The sequence below is a fragment of the Balaenoptera ricei genome, chromosome 1, assembly GCF_028023285.1.
Source record: "Balaenoptera ricei isolate mBalRic1 chromosome 1, mBalRic1.hap2, whole genome shotgun sequence".
Taxonomy (NCBI): domain Eukaryota; kingdom Metazoa; phylum Chordata; class Mammalia; order Artiodactyla; family Balaenopteridae; genus Balaenoptera; species Balaenoptera ricei.
The window spans coordinates 44,579,268-44,598,557 of NC_082639.1; the positions used below are offsets into that span (position 1 = coordinate 44,579,268).

The following is a 19,290-nucleotide window of genomic DNA, read 5'->3' on the forward strand; positions in this document are numbered from 1 at the left end:
GGGGGCCTCCATGCAGGGTGATGCGTCCCTGATGGGACCCGCACAGGGGCTGGGATGGTGGAAGCAGGGAATGAATGTGGGGACCCGGGAGGAGGCTACTGCTGTATCCAAGCCAGAGATGCTGGGGGCGGGCGTTGAGGATGCAGACAAGCAGATGGGCCTGAACAGAGTCTGGGGGTGCACACTTGAGGAGCCCAAGTAGTCCTGCTGGACATGGGGTGAGGGAGAAGACAAGATGCCAGTTCTAGCTTGGAATTCCAGGTGGACGACAGTACTAGGAGGAGCAGGTTTGGTGGGGGGAATGATGAGTTTGGAGGGCGCTGGAGGAGCTGTCCAGGGTGGGCTGGATATGTGGGTCTGGGGCTCAGGAGCGAGGTCTGGGCTGGAAATGGGGGTCCAGGCATTGTCAGCCTTGAAACAGTCACTGAGGCCACAGGAGGCTGGGGGACCTTGCCTTGAGAGAGAGAGAGAGAGAGAGAGAGAGAGAGAGAGAGAGAGAGAGAGAGAGAGAGCATGGCCAGCCGGAGGGGAACGGAGGAAGGAGCTGGGACAGAGCACCGGGGCACCGAGACAGGAGGAATGCAGACAGCCCAGAACAGAGGGAGATTACACACGCATGCAACGCAAACACCTGCATGTGCACACAGCACACCAACCCACATGTACCCACGCTCACGCCCATCTAAACATGTACACATATGCACAAAGCACACACTCAAACACACACCACACATATGCACACACAGACACACATATACTCCATCGCACATTCACAGATGCAGGACAGGTGCACCATTGCATGCACATGTGTGCATGCGAGTACATGCGCACATGCCTCCCCAGGCACACGTGCCCTGTGTGCACGCGTGCACACACACATACATGTGCATGCCCATTATGCCTCCATGCACAGGCTTCTCTGGAAGTAGAGGGAATCAGCCGTGCTTCTGACAGACTGATGGAGCCGAGCATGGCCACGGACTCACGGGATTTATCCACAAGGAGGTCACCAGGACCTTGTGGGGAGTGGCTTCAGGGGCAAAGAGGGTGGAGAAAGCGGCTGGAAAGGCAAGGGTTCAGGGAGTGTAGACAATTCTAAGAAGTTTGACTGTAAAGAGATGAAAGAGGGTGGTGGTGGGAAAGGGGGCGTGAAGTTCAGGCAGGGCTCTGTTCACGTTATGCCTTTTTTAAGGGATAGAGCTGGCTTGAGGGCTGATGGGGAGGGGCAGTGTGGAGGGGGGAGTTAAAAATATAAGAGAAGAGAGCTGGGTGTAGCCGTCCCTGTGGAAACAGGAGGAAGGACTGGCTTGGGCGGGAGGGTCAGCGCTCCTTTCACTGTGGCAGCAGGACGGAGGACCGAGTGGCTGCAGTTACACGCAGATTAGTGGCTTGGTAGCTGGACGTGAAGTCACACCTGCCTGATGCACACCTCTCTGTGCAGCAGGAGGTGCTCAGCAGACGGGGGTGGGTGTGGAGACGATGACCAGTTGGATCCATCCATGCCTGGGGTTTTGGCCAGGTGTGTGGGACAGGAGGGCAAGGAACAAGGAAACTGAGGGTACTGGCAAGAGAATGGCTGCCTCGCGGAGGCTGGGGGTCAGGCTGGGAAGGGAAGAGGGTGCAGACAGGAAGGGCTGGTCTCCTGGGGGGGATGTAGGAGAGTGGACACAGTGGTGGCGAGTAGACAGGAGGAGAGGTGTGGTCAGGAGGGAGAATCAGAGTGAGCCGAGCTGGGGGTCCTGGGGCCAGGGTGTGGCCATGGGAGGAGGCCACTGGGCCACTGTTCGGATGCTGAATTGAAGTGGGGCCTGGGTCAGAGAGAGGCCTGAGGGGGGTTGAGGATACCGTGGGTGGATGACAGAGGGAGGTGGGGAAAGGGGTCCAGCTGATGACAGAGAGAGCAGTGTGCTGGGCTGGCTATCCAAGCGTGGAGGGCAGGCCCAGAGGCAGTGCTCGGGAGTCATCTTACTTGACTCCTGGGGCCCTGGGCCATGAAGCTGGAGCCCCTTCTCTCCACGCGTTGTCCTCAGGCAGAGCCAGGGGTCAGCGACTGGGGTGACTGGCCATTCAGTGAGGATGCTGTGGCCCTCACGAGGGGTACCCTGGGTCCTGGGGTGGAGAAGATCTGCCCCCTCTAGAGGACATTGGCCGCGGTCAGGTGTGCTGAGCGGGACCCTAGGAGAGGCCCTGGGAAAGGCCAGAGAGATCCGAAGTCCCTCCAGTCCACACCAGGCCCCCCAGGAGCACCTCCTAGTGGGTGACCCGCTGGCTCTGGACCCCCGGGGCACCTCCCCCTCAGGCCTGCAGTTGCCTGACCCTCCCAGAGCCCCCAGCTCTAATCTACCTGTCCCAGGCTGGTCGTGGTTGGCGGGTCTGCCCTGGCCTCCCCTGACTCTCCCGCATGTTCTGCAGGATGACGGACCGCTGGAGCCTTTCTGCAGCACGTGCCTGAGCCTTGTGCGTCCCCACTCTGCCTCTCTCACAGACACACCCAGCACAGCACCTGCCGGGCCCCCGCTCCGCACACAGGCTGGACCCAGTCTCCCACACCCACCCCTTCCTGCAGCTCATCCGCAGCCAGACACATGCAGACACCACACCCACACACACCACACGGCTGCACATCATCCTTCAAATGCCCCACTCGCCCCACACCCGACACCGCCATCACCCCCTGAGTCCTGCAGACTCGATGAAGGGTCTGACCTGCCCTGGCACTCATGGGTGCCTGTTTCCTGCCCCGTGGACACACATGTACATACACACACATACACGAGTCACATGCAAACAGCCCTCCTTGGCCTATGCCGCCAAGAGCTCTTGCCCCAGCCAGAAATGGCCAGAGCAGCTTGCTGTCTGACTGTCTGCCCGTCCGTCTGTCCCTTGCGGAAGATACAGAGTTACCTCCATCCTCTCTGCGGCCAGGTGCCTGCACCCTCTGGAATTCACAAAAGCTGGCTTTTGTTCCTTTCCCTGCATTTGGGGACAGGAACCTTCAGGACTGCTGCCCTGGCCCGCCCACCCTGCTCCCCACCACTGGGGCCGGCACTCCCCGCCAGGCCCTGGCCGGCTGCAGGCACATCTTTGATGGGCCAGCCCCCCTGAGGCCAGAGGGAAGGTCTGGGGCCGCTAGGGCCCTTGGGCTGGAACTAGGCGGAGGCCATGGGGCTGGGCAGAACAAGAGCGAAGGGCCCAGCTGCACCGATGAGAGAACTTTTTTATTCTTTGGGCCTGAGGGGAGTTCTGGGTGCCTTTGGTTTTTTTTATTCTTTTTTAAGGAAAAAAAAAAAAATGATAAAAACTTCAAAGCAGATTTTTCTTGTTACAGAAAAACTAATATAAAAGCATTACCCCAGTCTGGCAGCCTGTGGCCGTGTCTATGTGTGCTTCCTGCCAGGTGCTGGGCTCGTGCCTGGCCGGGTGGGCAGGATCCAAGCACCTCAGCACCTTCTGGACCAGCAGGAGTCAGTGCAGAGTTCAGGTCTTGGGGCCCACAAAGTAATCACACAGGCAGAGGTCCAGGGACGCAGGGTTTAGTTGCAGGTAAGGCGGCCTGGAGGCAGGTGCAGCCCCTCAGCTGGGTGGAGGTCAGCAGTTTGGGACCACCACACTAGGCCGTGAGCTCACTCTGCACTCCCAGGGTCTGAGCATCCAAGCAAAGGACCTGCCGGCTTCAGGCTGCTCAGGGCTCCTGTGCACTGAGTGGGCATTCCTGATGGGGTCTGTCCCATAGAGGATGCTGGAGTGGGAAAGGGGCTGCAGGCAGGCCTGGGAGCTGGGGCTCTGGTCTCTGCAGACCTGCCCAGGGAAGAGGTTGCAGACATGCCCAGTGCACCACCACCACCAGCAGGGCCAGAGCTGGACCAGAAGGCAGTACCCGGCTTAGGGCAAAGAAGAACCTCTGACGGGCAGAGCTGCCCCACAGTGGATGAGATGCCCAGCAAGTAGTGGCCCCTCACTACTGCAGGTGTGTAAGCATGCTCCTGTCAAGCCCAGGAAAGAGCAGGTTCCTGCCTTGTGTGGAGCAGATACCATTGCTCCAAGGCCCTTAGAGATGTGACACAGGGAAGGGGCCAATAAGCCAGGCCACACCATGTGGGGAGTTAGGATAGCTTGACATCTGACCTCTCCTAGGTGATTGGGCCTTAAGGAAGGAAAGATCCTCCCATGGTGGATACTACAGCCCTCAGCCCTGCAGTGGGAGGGGGAGCCGGGGGCCCTTCCTGGGCTCCTCAGACTATGGCCCTGGGAGGAGGAGGGAAGTAGTTTAGGAGTGGGGGCTGGGAGGCAGGTACCCTCCTGATTCTCAGAGTGACCCTGGAAGGCTCCTCCCCTCGCCCAGCTTCAGTGTCTCCAGGGCTCCACAGTGCAAGACCCTGGGGCTGCATCTTCTCCCCAGAGTACATCCAGAGCAGGCTGTGTGGCCAGGGCTCTTCTGTGTCCCCTGCGAGCCTCCTGGAGGCACCATGGGGCTGAGGAGAACGACGGAGGGAGAGTCTGGAAACTTCTTGGGCACATCCCCTCCTTAAAGCAAAGCATTCACTGAAAGGAGCCAGGCTGGCTGAGGAAATGTGTTTCTTTTGTGAGGACTGACCTCAGGGCCCTGCCTGCAGAGCAGAGCCCAGGCTGCGGGCAGAGTGGTCTGTCCACACTGTGGCCGTCCAGACAGGCCCCTGGGCAGCCTGGTTTGCACTCTACCTCCTGCATGTGACGGCCCAGGCAGGCCTGTCCCCACTCCAGCCACCAGGATGGGCTCATTTGCATGCTGGCTGCCCAGGCAGGCCTGTCCACACGCTGACAGCCCAGGCAGAGCTGTCTACACTCCAGCTACACGGACAAGGCTGTCGACATTCTGGCTTCCTGGACAGCCCTGTCTGTACTCTGGCTGCCCAGACAGGCCAGTCTGCTCTTTGACTGCCTGTATTAGCCCAATAAAGAAATGCTGGCCAGAGTATGGTCGCTAGGCCCACAAGATTGAAAAACAAAATACCTTTATTTAGTCATCACTGAATTTGCAAACACAGAAGGGAATAGAAAATCTAACTCTACTTCATCACATGGGCTTTGGGGGAGCGCTGACCCCAGGGCCACATGGGTAGCTTGACTAAAGCATCCCAGGTGAGCCTGCCTCCCCAGTCCCGGCCAGCCCACCTGTTCAGTGGGAGTCTAGCCCTGGTGTTTCTAAGGGCCCTGTGGCTCTGATGAAGACATCCTCGTCTCCACATTGGGTGAGCTTTGTGAGAGATAACTGGTAGGACAGGAGACGGGACGGGCTGTGGCACATGGAAGGCAGCGGTCTTGGCCTTAGGCTGGGCCCATCCTTGGGGAGAGCAGTTTGTTTGAGGCCACGTGTTACGGGGCAGGGTGGGGGCTGGCCTGGGCTGGGACACAGCTGGGGCAGAACCAGGACATTGCTGTGTCTTCATAAATTGAAAGCAGTGGTGGCTCTGGGGCTCCTGGGGAGGGGCAGAGCCTCTCTCTCTCGGCATCTGGCCTTGCAGGCATCCCTATCCTCCGGGAGGGAGGGGCTGAGGCTTGAAAGCCTTGAACTAGAGTCCTGGCCCTGACATTATTTGCTCTGAGACCTGGCGCAAGTGTTTTCAGCTCTCAGAGCCTCAACTCTGTGCTCCAGAAAGTGGGGACCGTACCCCTGCCTGCCGCCCTCACAGGCCAACACGATGCAAATGTTACAGTCGGGGCTTGGGCTACGCCTGCCTGTAACTCTCCAGCTGGGGCTCCCACGTGCAGTCTTTCCCCTTTCTGAGACTCCACGTTCCGTCAAGTGGCTCTCATTCCGGTCTCTCAAGTGGCGGGGGGGGGGGGGAAGATAGTGTGAGCCTGGTCCTTGTGCTCAGGAAAGCCGTGAGTTGAGATCCTGCCCTTGGCCCCTAATCTTGGAGGCCTGCCCTGGCCCCTACAGCTCCGCAGGCTCAGACGTTGGTCTCAAGCTCACTGATCTCAATGGTGCAGTGGTCCAGACTGGCAGCAGCTGGCTCCTCATCCTGCTCCACCTGGATGGGGACGTGGTGGGGACAGGTGGGGCCCAGGGTCAGCTCTGAGGCCTCAGCCACGCTCTTCACACAGCCATTCTGCTGGGTCGCCACGATCTCCTGGAGGCTCACGGGCTTGGTCTCGCAGGGCGGCAGTTTCTGGTGAGGGGAAACAGGTTTTGGCAGCAGCAGGCAAGACTGAGGTTAGGCAGTAGGGAGGACTGAAGGAGCAAAGGGCTGGGAACAACCTGATTGGTTTTCCTACAGACGTGCTGGGGGATCTTGATAGGTCACAAGGGCTCTCTGGGCTCCAGTTCCAGGCTGTCCTGCCTTCTCCTGGGACTGTCTTAGTAGAGGAGGGAACCTGGCCCACGGGGTCCAGTGCGGGAATGGGCGGCTCCCCTGCCTGGCCTCAGTGTCCTCCCCATGGAGTGGGGCAGCCTGCTACACGTGGTTACGGAAGGAGCCCTGAGGACCGTGAAGCCCCGCAGACTTGTGAACGCTGGCATTGTTGTCGGCAGGACACTAGGGTACTGCTCCCTGAGGGCACTGTGTTCACCACTGCTGCTCCTGTGTCTAGATCAGCACTGGCCACAGTGGGTGCTCAGCAATTTGCTGTTAGAGGAATCTGTCACCCGGGTGCCCACGATGAGAACAAGGCGTGGAGTGATCAGGCGAGGGCTGCCCAGCTGGTGGGTGGCCGATGTGCTGCCTTGCCCCCCCCCACCCGGCTCCACCCCCGGGTCTTTGGGCAGCGCGGCTGGGAGGGAGGCACCGTTCTCACCTCAGTGCCCGTGTCCTGAGCGAAGTCCTTCCGGCAGACGTGAGCCATGATCCCGGCGGCCAGCGCATCACCCAGCACGTTAATCATGGTGCGGAAACGGTCCCTGGTGGGCCAAGGTGGGCAGTGAGCGGCAGGCCCTCTGCTGTAAGGGGGGCTGGAAGAGGACAGTGCTCACCCCAGCAGCACCCACAGGATGGGCGCCTTCCTGGTCCTCCCAGCCCACCACCCCCTGGTGATGCTCAAGTGGGTGATGCAGGGCCGGCTTTGTAGGCATGTGACTGTGCAGTGGCTCAGGGCCTGTGTGTAGAAGGGCCCGGACTTGGGCTAATGCTCTGCTCCCACCCTCTTGAAATTCTTTATAATTTTTGAACAAGGGATCCCACATTTTCATTTTTGAAAACTGGGCCCCGCAAATAATGCAGCTGGGCCGGTGTCAGCGAGTACCCACTGTGCCAAACCACAGCAGTTCCCCAGCCCACCCCGAGTGCCTACCACCCAAGGGATAGGGGTGGGTGGGGCGAACCCCACTCACAGAGCCCAGTCGACAGCGATGATGAGGGTGATGTCATCAGTGGGAAGTCCCACGGAGGTGAGCACGATGACCATGGTGACGAGCCCGGCCTGGGGGATGCCGGCTGCCCCGATGCTGGCTGCGGTGGCTGTGATGCTGCAGGAGGGGCGGGGAGCATTGCTGGGCCCTGGACCCAAGGAGGAGGCCAAAATCCCAGGGCCTCTGGGGACAGCATTGTGGAGGAGGAATTGTTACGAATGCCACATCAGGGAGTTCCCCAGGTGGGAGGCATGTCTCTGCTTAAGGTCCTGTGGTCCCAGAGGCCCCCATCCCTGGCCTCAGCAGAACCTCCTGAGAAGTTTGTGGAAAACCCTGTGTCTGGAGCCACTGTCTCTGTAGGTTTCCAGGAAGCTGCCCACAGATTCTGATTGTCCACTGGCACAGCTCTGCCCAGCCTCCTTCTAGGACTGGGTCCCCAGGGGGTCAGACTTGTACCCTCGGGGTGGCATGTGAGGCCTTCCCCTTGGCCTCTGCCCCTCACCCTAGCACCCGTCCCTCAGCTCTAGCCACACCAGCAGCTCTTCCACCGTCCCTCAATCCTGCCCCTGGCCTCTGCTTACCCTGTGCCTGCCTGCAACACCCTCCCTGCTCTGCATGTCCAGACTGCAGGCCCTCTTCTGGCTCCAAGCTTTCCAGCCTGCTCAGATCTCCCCCTCTGCAGGGCAGTGCTGGGGAAGGAGCCTGGTGCCCTGAGTCACGAGGCCAGGTCACGTTTCAGCCCCAGCACTGGCTTGCTGTGTGGCCTGGAATAAGCCCCTTGCCCTCTCTGGGCCTCAGAGACTCCATGAGATCTGGGAGCTCAAGACTCCTGAAGGCCGTTCCAGAGTACCCCCCGCCCCAATCCACACTGGGTGCAGGGTGTCAGGAGTGCACCTGATGGTGATGATCTGGCCGAAGTCCAGCTCATAGTTGTTGACCTGGGCAATGAAGATGGCGGCCACAGCCTCGTAGAGTGCGGTGCCATCCATGTTGATGGTGGCGCCCACGGGCAGCACGAAGCGGGCAATGCGCCGGTCGATGTGGTTGTTCTCCAGCAGGCACTTGAAGGTGATTGGCAGTGTGGCTGAGCTGTGGGCAGAGGGGCCAGTGTCTGCTCATCACCCACCTCCAGGACGGTCAGGGCCCCCGGGTTGCCCGCTGGCCAGTGATGGAAGCTCTCCCCACCCCCCAACGCCAGGCAGTTGGCCCATCTGGGGTGGGGGGAGAACAGGCTGAAGGGGCTTTGAAAATGGTCCCATGGCCAGACTTGCCCAGGCCCAGGGCCTCAGAGACCCTCATACACACAGGTCAGGAAGGGAGTTACCACCAGCCGAGCTCCTACTATGCGCCGGGCACTGTGCTTTATACATCCTCATGGCTTCCTGTGAGGGAGGGGGTTTAAGTCCCTTTTACAGGTGAAAAAAACTGAAGCCCAGAGGGGAGGAGGGGCTGACCCTGTGTCACACGACTGTGCCAAGTGCGGATGAAGAGGTCAGTCAAAAGCAGGGCTCTGGTGGGACCGCTGGCTTCAGATTCCGGCCTCCCACTAGCCCAGTGGCCCTGGCACCTCCTTAACCTGCGTGTGCCGTAGTTTCCGTGTCCCAAGCAGTCCATACATTACAGAGCTATTAGGATTCAATGAGTGGGCCCTCAGGACAGCGTCTGCATACTGTAGGCGCTCAACCAGTGGTAGCCACTGCTCACGTTGCAGCTGTGTTGTTACCGAGCTCCCAGTGGCAGTGTTGGGACTGAAACTCAGGTTAGCGTGGCCCCAGAGCCCTTCCTCTACCACAGGCCATTGCCTGGGAAGCCCACTGGCACCTGCCCGAGCCCCTCGTGGGCCCCAGGCATGCTGGGCCCGAGGCCGTGGTTCCTGCCAACAGGAAATGGCGAGGGCTGCTGGCTCTGTCACGGGGGCCAGCAGCTGCTTGGGGCTTCGTCTTTCCCTCTCACCTCCTCCCTCGGCCCTGGGTGAGGGTTCCTGGACAAGGCTTCTAGGGCTTCTCCTCACTGGGCTTCTGCTCCTCCTGAGTCCTGTATGAGGTGCTTCTGCTGCCAAGGGTGGGCCATGTGGCTGCCAGGGAAGGAGGTCTGTGGTGGCCCTCATTCCCATTTTACAGATTGGGAAGCTGAGGCCCAGGGAAGAGAAGGCAGTAAGGGATGCAGGGAAGAGCCAGGCCTTTGGTGCCAGGGACACGGGCTCAAGTTCGGGTGACTTCTTCCATGAGGAGCTTGGACACTCGCTGTGGGGAGAACCACCCTTTCTTCACAGGGTTAGATGCCCAGTAAGTGACCATCTCCTTTCCCCCACCCCACCCCTTGCTCAATAGCCGAGTTTGCATGACTCTACCTCCCTGGGTCTCCTGCACTCGGCTGTGGTCTGGGATCTTTCAGGGCAGGTGCTGCTTCATCAAGCCCAGACCGGCCTTAGTGGGTTATCTCCGTTAATCCCACAGTGACCCTATGTGGCAGAGGCTACAATGATCCTCAGTCTGTATCGGAGGAAACTGACAGGGAGGTCACCAGGGAGGTCGGGTGACTTGCCCACAGCCACACAGCTAGTGGGTGATGGAACCATGAGGCAAGTTCCTACTGTCTGGAGACACCACCAAGGTTGTGACGGGGCAACTTGCCAGGCTGTCCCAGTGACAGTAGACAGGCAAGGTACCTAAATAGCACAGGGCCTGACTTCAACAGAAGCACCACGTAGCAGCGCAAGGCGACAGCGATAGCGATTGCAGACTCAGCACTCTTCAGCTCTCCCTGCCCCTGTTGCGTGGAAGCCGAGCCCCATGTGGACTGAGTGAACCCGGGGTATGTGGGCAGGTGGAGGAGGGCTTTCTGCCATTTGGGCAGGTAGTGCCTCAAGCATTACATTTTAAGAATACGTCTTGTTACCGTAGCGTCTCCCAAGTTTGTGAAGCAGGTCACGCTGACACTTTCCGTGGTTCTATGGCTACAGACAAATGATGGCTGGACAGAAGGACAGCATTCAGCCATGGTCTCCTCCCCCATCCTGCCCGCTGCCCAGGGCTACCTGGAGGAGGTGGCCAGCGCGATGAGCAGGGCCTGGAGAATGCCACGGATGAAGACGATGGGGTTCTTTTTGGTGATGAAGAAGTAGAGCAGGGGCAGGATGAAGAGGCCGTGCACCACTAGCCCGCACACCACGGTGGCAGCGTAGAAGCCCAGCTTCTTTCCCACGGTCGTGGGGTTGTCCATCTCCAGGATCTTGCCAGCGATGAGGAACACGATGCCAAAGGGGAAGTACCTGGGGTGGGCAGGGCAGCCGGCTCAGTGCTGGGCAGACAAAGGTCCTGGGAGGCCCTGGCACTGCCTCACTGCCTAGCCTCACCCTTCTAAGCCTCCCGGGGCTCCTGTGAGGACAGAATGAGACTGTGTACCCAGGTGCCTGGCACATGGTGAAACGAATGCCACCTCAACCAGTCCAGCAATGCACAACCTCCTGCCCCTCTGCCTTCCTCCGTCCAGGTCTTTGAGGAGCTCCCCTGCCCTCTGCAAGCCCACGTTTCAGCCCAGCAATGCCACAGCCTCTGGGGGTGACCTTGGCAGGCCTCTGCATTTCCCCATCTGACTGTGCAAGGTTGTATTAGAAGATTCCTAAGGTCTGAACTCTGAACCAAGAAGGGGCAGCTGGTTGCCACTTTCAGTGTTTCCTTTCTCCAAAAACTGAGCTGATGAGGCCCCAGGTGATGGGGAAACTGAGGTCAAGAGTGCAGGGCCAGGTTTATTAGCTCTTAGCTTGCCGCCAGTGGGCCTGATGGGGCCAGAAGTGGCAGGCCCAGGGCTGGAACCCGGCCTGGTCAGGGCTGGGGGGATCCAGGGGAACGCAGCCTCCCGGGCAACTTTCTGCTCCCTCCTCTGGGACCACGGTGTCCCTCCAGCTGCCCAGGGCAGAGCTGGAAAGGGGGTGGAGTGGGTAGAAGAGAAGCCCCCCGCACCCCTACGATGAGGCTTACCACACAGCCACTGCCACGATCTTCATGACGGACTCATTGAGGCACTGGCAGAAGTTGACCAGGGGGGCCCCGCTGTCACCCATACGGCCCAGCATGATGCCTGCGGGGGGCAGGGACACAGCATGTCACAGACGCCGCAGACGGCGGCAGATGTGCACGACGCCTACGTGTGCCAACAGACGCTGGTGGCCAGGCAGGGACAGACCACAGGCACACGCAGATCTCGGCACTTAGCCGACTGCCCAGGAGCCTCTGATGCCCCAGCGCTTCCCCCGCGCCTCCCCTCTCCTCCCCTCTGGAGCAGGCTGTGACCTCCCCACAGGGCTCTCATCTCTTCCTCCTCTCTCACCCTGCTCTACCCAGCAGCAAGTGCCATGTTCTAAAGATAAAAATGCTCCCTGCCAACACCCCCGACTGGCTTCCCTGCACACACACAGCATAACCAACACTCCCACACCCCCCGCTTCAGGCCCCACTTGATCTGACCCCGTTTACAACTCCCGCCTCTGTCAGGCCCTGCTTTCCCTTCCTCACTGTGCTCCTGCGTCCCGGCCTTCTTCACGTTTCTAGTCTACATCAAGCTCTTGACTGTGGGGGGGGTCTTTGCCCTCGTGGTACCCAACGCCTGAAGCCCTGGCCTGGCTGGAGACCTGCTCCCACTGCCCTGGCAGACTCCCCACCTACTCCCCTCTATTTCACCTCTTTCTGATCCCTTCATATCACTTATTACAATAGTCTGGTGTTTTTTTCTGTCTTCTCCAGTAGAAGGTTAACCCCATGAAGGCAACTCATCATTGGATAGATGAATGTATGAATGAACAAATGAATGAATGATAAAGCCTTTTCCGGAGCCCCTGTTACCCTCCCCTTGGGGTTCTGGGCTCTCCTTCACTCAGGAAGCATTCACGTGTGTGCTATTCTGCAGGGTGAGCTCATGCAGGTGAGCATGGTGAGGCCACTCCTGGAACAGTGACAAGTGACTGCTCTCCCTCTGGTGACACAAAAATGGAGAGCAAATCACACCCTGTGACTGCCCTCGTGGAGCTTACTGTCACTGTGTCTGAGAGGCTCGTCCACTGACTCAGCTGGGGAGGGGCAGGATTTGAACCCTGGTCTGTGGGACTCCAGAGAAGAGCTCTTTCCCTGCCCATGAAGCCTGACCCAGACTGTCTGGGGAGCAGCTACCACGGGTGATGGGGAGCGGTGGGGCCCTGCTGGGGTGAGCAGGAGAGGCCGGAGATGCAGATGACACTGGGCCCAGCCCTGCGCATCTGGCCCACGGAAGCCTCACTGAGCTCAGAGCTGGGTTTCCTGCTGGCTCTGTCCCTTCTCGGCTATTCCTGTTCCTCATCAGGCTCCCTGGGGCACCCGTGGGCTCCGGCTGGCTGGGTGCTAGTGTGCATGGGACGCAGGGGGTGGCAGTGGGCTTCCTGCGACAGGCAAGGCCAATGACACCTTAGCATCAGTTATCTCCCAGCACCAGGGAGGAAACAGGGAAGGAGGTTGCGGTGAGGGGAGCGGCCGTGCAAGTGTGCTCGCTTATGCTCAGATGTGGGCACACAGATGTGGGTGCAGCTAGAGCTGGGCACACACAACAAATATACACCGACACGTGGACAGTTGCATGTGCTCAGCAAACGGTGAGTTGAAGGGTCTCAAAGGTTTCTTTAGCTCTGCCAATAGATGTCCTTTTAGTGTGTTCCCACCCCTAAGAGAGAGGCGATGGCTGGGAGGAGGAAGAAAGTCCAGGATCGGGGACAGATTATCAGATGTATTGAGGATGCTTCCAAACACCATCTCCTCACACACTCGGGTCTCTGAGGTCCTGGCCCCTCTGTGTGCCTGCCTGGCCTTTTGACCACGACGATAAGTGCTCCGTTACCCATTACATTCATCCATTCATCCAGCCATCTACCCATCTCTCTGGAAGATTTTACTGAGCACCAGCTCCAGCCATTCCCGTGGAGGCTATGGGGCTAAATGGAGAACGAGCCCCGTCTCCGCCTGCATGGAGCGTACACAGCTGCCGCGCATTAAACAGTCACACAAACAATTATGTAACTGCATTGGGTCAAACATGTGAGTAACGCAGGGCACCTGACCGGGGGGTCAGGTAGACTTTCCCCAGGACGGGATGCTTGTACAGAGGCCCCTCAAGGGTGAGAAAGGTGCAGGCTAGAGGGAGGGGCAGGAACCGCCAGGCTGAGGGAGGTGGGAAGGGCCCGGGAGGCGCCTTCCAGGAACTGGCGGCAGTGCGGCGGCGGGAAGTGAGCAGGACGAGAGGGGGCAGCCTGGCCGGAGCTTGCAGGCTCTGCGGGCCGCGCGCGGTGTCCGGACCCCTCTCGGAGTACAGCGGAGCCAGTGGAGGCTTTCCGTGGGGACTCAGTGACCCCGTGAGGAGGACACACCAGGACAGGGAACTCTTGAGGCGGCATTTGCAGAAACCAGGTGAGACATGACGATGGCCTTGGCTGGGGCGGTGGGCCAAAGGTAAATGCACAGACTGGAGAGAGATTTCAGAGGCAGGCCTGACTGGATTTGGGTGTGGGCTGAGGCAGAAGGTGGGGTAGCAAATGACCCCCAGATTCCTTGCGTGAGAAACCAGGAGGATGGGGAGGCTTTCCACTTGAGAAGAAAACCCTGCAGAGGAGTCGGAAGCCAGAGACGCCCTCCCAGGTCTGGGGCTGGGGCGACGGGGGGCTGATGTGATTTTATAGTGAGACTCATGATGACCCCTGGGCTGGCCTAGAAGGACGAGGTGGGACTGACAGGCTAGATTGCTGTGGAGGGGTTAGGACTTCCTAGGCTCCAAAAAAGGGAGAAAGTTGTATGCGTACGTTGGCGGGGCTGGCCATGGGCGCACAGGCAGGGGCGTGTCCAGAGGTTTTGTGGGATCTGAAGCTTACACAGTTTGCGAACCTCTTCAAGAAAAAGAATACAAAATTAAAAAAAGAAAAAAAGGTACAGGCCTCAAAAGGGGCCTGTGCAAGTTAAGCGTTACCAGCTTCCTGGTAAGTAGCCTGTGGTGGGCCTTGGGGACCCAGAGAAGAGTAGCAAAGGGAAGGGTGTGGTCAGGGGGCCCCAAGAAATGGCACAGACAGGTCTGCAGAGAGAAGGCCCCATGGTTGAGGGTGGAGGGGAGGAATGAGGGCTTTAAATAAACAGCTGCTGGGACGGGGCTAGAGGCATGCTCTTCTCATAGGGAGGGCCGACACCCCTGGAGGCAAACAGCACCCAGGGATGGGGAATTCCGAGTGAGCAACATCAGCTCCAACTTGAGGGAGGGCTGGGGACACCCCCTGCCCCCGTAGTGGAATGGGGACATGAGCCACTCCCTGGGGAGACTCCAGGCTATTCGGGTTACTGGACGCAGGGATGCAGGGAGGGATAAATGCAAGGAGGGCCAGGTTCCAGGGCACGCCAGGGCGGGTGGGCAGCACATACCCATGGTGGCAGAGAAGATGACGATGCCCAGCACGTTCATGCCGTCGCTGGTGCCAGGCTCCGACTTGTAAACGACCTCAGGGGGTGGGGTCAGGTCCAGGGCGAAGTTCTGCACACGAGAGCCATTCTCCTCCTGGACCCCATAGATGAGGATCCGCCGAGGAGGGGCCTCCTCCGGTGCCACCTTGGGGGACTTCACAACGGGGGTGGTCTTGGTGCGGTACTGGTGGGCGACATCCCAACCCCGAATGAGTCCAAGTGTTGTTATTAATATCAACAACAACAATAACAATAACATCTTGGAAGCACATTTGTATCTACTCATGAACTATTTGATTGACAATAACCCTGTGACATAGGCAGGACAGGGATTATTATCAATTATTATCAATATTTTACCAAAAATAAGACTGAGATTCCTTTATCCATCCATACACTACCCAGCCACACCTCCCTCCATCCCGCCTTCCCTCTTCTTTCTATGCCTCATTACACCCACCTGGCACCCTCTCTAATCATCCATCCATCTCCTACCTGGATAATCTACTTGGATAATCCTCCTTTCACCTGTTTATCCCCTTTCAACCATCCATTATCCATCCATAACAGCCAGCCAGCCCTGCCTTCCACTGATGGAAACTTGGATTTTCTATTTGAAAAGCTCAGCTTGTCCCGAGCTTTCTTGATGAGATGAGGCCCCAGCTGGGAAGAGCTGAGTGGCTGAGTCACCTACCTTTCCTCCTCAGCCCTCAGGGCATTCCTGAGTCTTTTCCCCTCATTCCTCAGGTACTAGGAGTCCACACAAGGGCTCCTATCCTCCCAACACTACAGTATCAATAAAGCAAGTCTTCTAGTGGGGGAAAAAGGGAACCACTCAGGATCTGTGCTTCAGTTCCCTCATCTGTAAAATGGGGTCTTAATAGTTAATCTACCTCATTAGGTTAAATGAGACAATATATGTAAAGTGTTGACAGCAGGGCCTGGCACAGGGTAAGCCTTCTGTAACCAGTACTGCTATTATCACCACCACCACCACCATCACCATCATAATCATCATCCCAATGTTGAACACACTGTGCTGGGTGCTGGGCCTTGAAGGATGGGTAGGAGTTTTCCAAAAGATAAAGGGCATTCCAGACAGGGAAGTGAAGTAAAGCAATATTCTCTCTTTCTCTCTCACATCTTCAATAATTCCACGTCACTGTTGGAATAATATCTAAAATCCCTAGCCTCGCATTCAGGGCCCTTCACTACCTGGCTCATTTCACAGATGAAGACCCAGGAGGTTAGGAAAGATACAGTGATTAGCTCAGGGTTTCACAGCTCCTTATTTCGGAGCCTCTTCCGCAACCCTCAGCCACCTCCTCTGTGTCTCCAGGCCCAATACAGGGCCCCAGCACAGGGAAGAAGATCAGGAAATGCTTGTTGGACTGAGTCAACCAACCGGCTGACATTTTAGAAGGGGAAAAGAATGGGAAATTATTAGAAGTGCAGACAAAGATTGGTGTACAAGGTTGTTTACCATAATTTCTTGTTTTGGAAAACAACTGAAAGGGGAAATGGGCAAATAAATTATAGCCCAGCCTTACAAGAGCCAAACAGTTGCATCATCACTAAATATTGTATTTTTAAGAAACATTTAATAACCATGGAAAGTGCCCATGATATAATGGGAGTGGGGAAAAAAAAGCAAGATGCACACCATATATGTACTATGATCCTAATTTTATTTTTTAAAACATTTCTACAGAGAAAAAAAGACTAGAAACATACCTTCTACTATCGCTATTGCTAGGTGCTGGAACTACAGGTGATTTTTATCCTCTGCTTTCTATTTTTTAGTATTTTCCTAATATTTTACAGTGAATGTTATTACTGTTTTTATTAGGGGGAAAGGATTATTCTAAAAAAGAAAGAGAAAACAGGCTTAGACGCAGACAGGTCTGGGTTCACCTACTAGCTCTGCCATTTACTAGTGGTATAACCTTGGGCAAATCCTTTAACCCTCCTGAGCCTCAGATTCCTCGTCCAGGAGAGGGGCTGGCCCTACCCCAGGGCAGGGTTATTATGAGGACTGAAGGGGATGGCGTGTGCGAGCACGGGTGTAAACGAGGGCAGAGCAGGCACTCAGCAGGGGCTTCCCTCCACCCTCATAATTCTTCCTCGTGAAAAGTTGGAACCCAGGGCAGGAGTGTGGCCACAGGAGGCTCTAAGGATTCAGTTCCTCCCACCACCTCTCCCTGTAGCGTCCCAACCCCAGGGACAGGGAGACTGGCTGGGCAAGCCTGTCATTCCCTAGCCGGGCCCAGGCTGGCCCTGCCTGCCCACCCCTCCATCGCCCAGGGACCCACTCACCTGTTTGAACGTGGCTTCCACCAGGTTGGCTGGGAACATATTCCTGGGAAGAGAGTCAGTAATTGAAGAATTCCAGGATAGGAGGGCCCTTGGGGTCATCTGAACACTTCCCTTGGCAGTGGAGGGCTTCTATGATCCTGCCCCACCTCCCTATGCAGTCTTACTTCTTCCCACCACCCCCATCCCAGGCCTTAAAGCTCCAACACCATCTGCATAAGGTTCCCAAAACACGCTGCATACTTTTCCAGCTCCAGGCCTTTGACCACTGTTCCTTCTGCCCGAAATGCACCGCCTACTTCTCTGGCTGATTCCTACTCCAATCAAGCAGAGGCCAAGCCTTCTATGACTGCTCCAGGTGGACTCCATGGCCCTTGCCCCGTGGGTCAACTATGCTCCAGCACGCTGCTGGATGGCACTGGTCACGTGATTGCTTCCCCCACAGACTGGCTTCCTTGAAGGCGGGACTTGATCATTTATATCTTATCTGTGGCTCCCAACACAGGACCTGGCACATAAATGGGATCATTATTCTCGTTAATATAATTTTCATAAAGCTAAAGGAGGAGGAAGTCTTGTCCTACCAGATATGAAAGCATACTATAAAGATGTAACTGTCAAAACAGTGAGATACTGACAGAGCCGTCAATCGAAAAATCAATGTAATGGAACCTGTAGCCTGGAGACAGAACCAGGGACATCTAAGTATTTCATATTTGATAGAAGTTGCTTCACAAATCAGTGAAGAAAGGAAGGACTCATTCTAGAGAACTGCATAGCTAGCCAACTATTCAGAAAAATAAAAACTAGATCTTTATGTACACTGTACCAAAATAAATCCCAGATGGCTTAAAGAAATAAATAATTTGAAAAATGAAACCATAAAATCTAGAAGAAATACAGGTTAATGTTTTATCAGGTCTCAGGATATGGAAGGACACTAAGAACAAAATAAGCAATAAAAAAAAAAAATCAATAGATCTTACTTCATTAAAATTAAGAATTTCCTAAGTGCAACTTAGTATCCTGCATTGGATTCTGGAATAGAAAAAAAGAACACTAGTGGAAAAACTGGTGAAATCCAATGAAGCAATTTAGTTAATAGTGTGTACTAATTTAATGTCTTACTTTTGACAAATGTGCTAGATGTAAGTCACTAACATCAGGGGAAGATGGGCACAGCTGGGAACTCTCTTTACCATCTGTGCAACTTTTCTATAAATCTAAAATTATGCCAAAATCAAAAGCTAAAAAAATTAAGAACCTCTCTAAGACAGATTACAATACAAATAAAATAATAAAGCAAATGACAAACTGGGGAAACTATACAACAAAGTGTTATCATCCTAAATCTTTAAAGAGTTTTTACAAATCTTGGCCTTGTTTGCATGTTCACTGTCTGTCTTTTCTCGCCAGAACATCAGCTCCCTGGAGGGCAGGGATCTCTGTTTTGTTTTCTGCCGTGTCCCCAGCACCTGGAAGAGTGCCCGGCACGTAACAGGCACTCAGTAAATATTTGCTGCATACATAAATGGACCACAGAAACATTAATACCTCAATAGAAAAATGATGGAACGTCCTGACCAGGTTATTCACTTTGCAGAAGAAAAAAAACATAAGTAGCCAAAAAAGCTTTAAAAAAATGTTCGGGGTGGCGCAGTGGTTAAGAATCCGCCTGCCAATGCAGGGGACACGGGTTCGAGCCCTGGTCCGGGAAGATCCCACATGCCGCGGAGCAACTAAACCCGTGCGTCACAGCTACTGAGCCTGCGCTCTAGAGCCCGTGAGCCACAGCTACTGAGCTCACGTGTCACAACTACTGAAGCCTGCATGCCTAGAGCCCATGCTCGGCAACAAGAGAAGCCACCGCAATGAGAAGCCCGCGCACCGCAACAAAGAGTAGCCCCCTGCTCGCCGCAACTAGAGAAAGCCCGCGCGCAGCAACGAAGACCCAACACAGCCAAAAAAAAAAAAACCTCATCAAAAAAAAAAAATGTTCGGCTTCACTGAAAAAGACATTTTCACCTATCGAACTGTTAAAGAAATTTTCAAATGACAGTACACACTGCTGAGGATGTTTGGTGAGTCCCCTCACATGGTTCTGGCAGCAAACTGTGTAAAGCAATTTGCAGTTCACAGCGAGGGTCTTTGCCTTTATAATCTGCTTTAGGAATCTAACCTAAATCAGAG

At 56.1% G+C, this 19,290-nt stretch overlaps 2 protein-coding genes across 6 annotated transcripts in view; one reads left to right on the forward strand and one right to left on the reverse strand.

Annotated features, from left to right (window-relative positions):
- PODN (podocan) overlaps window positions 1-17,463 on the forward strand; it is a 37,260-nt gene extending 19,797 nt beyond the window's left edge. For 3 of the 4 annotated variants that reach the window (XM_059922674.1, XM_059922664.1, XM_059922644.1), the window contains one exon: window positions 2,413-3,356. The gene's annotated coding sequence lies outside the window, so the exon portion shown is untranslated. Of the gene's footprint in view, window positions 1-2,412; window positions 3,357-17,351 lie in introns of those variants that run through there. The other variant, XM_059922654.1, reaches the window with a different exon arrangement.
- The window catches only part of SLC1A7 (solute carrier family 1 member 7), a 45,730-nt gene continuing 32,370 nt past the window's right edge, over window positions 5,931-19,290 (reverse strand). The window contains exons 4-11 of one of the 2 annotated variants that reach the window (XM_059922689.1): window positions 17,104-17,146; window positions 14,749-14,971; window positions 11,305-11,404; window positions 10,362-10,595; window positions 8,219-8,413; window positions 7,307-7,441; window positions 6,775-6,877; window positions 5,931-6,149 (exon numbers count right to left, since the gene is read on the reverse strand). In XM_059922689.1, the coding sequence (XP_059778672.1) occupies window positions 5,931-6,149; window positions 6,775-6,877; window positions 7,307-7,441; window positions 8,219-8,413; window positions 10,362-10,595; window positions 11,305-11,404; window positions 14,749-14,971; window positions 17,104-17,146 (1,252 nt within the window). Of the gene's footprint in view, window positions 6,171-6,774; window positions 6,878-7,306; window positions 7,442-8,218; window positions 8,414-10,361; window positions 10,596-11,304; window positions 11,405-14,748; window positions 14,972-17,103; window positions 17,147-19,290 lie in introns of both variants that reach the window. The other variant, XM_059922697.1, reaches the window with a different exon arrangement.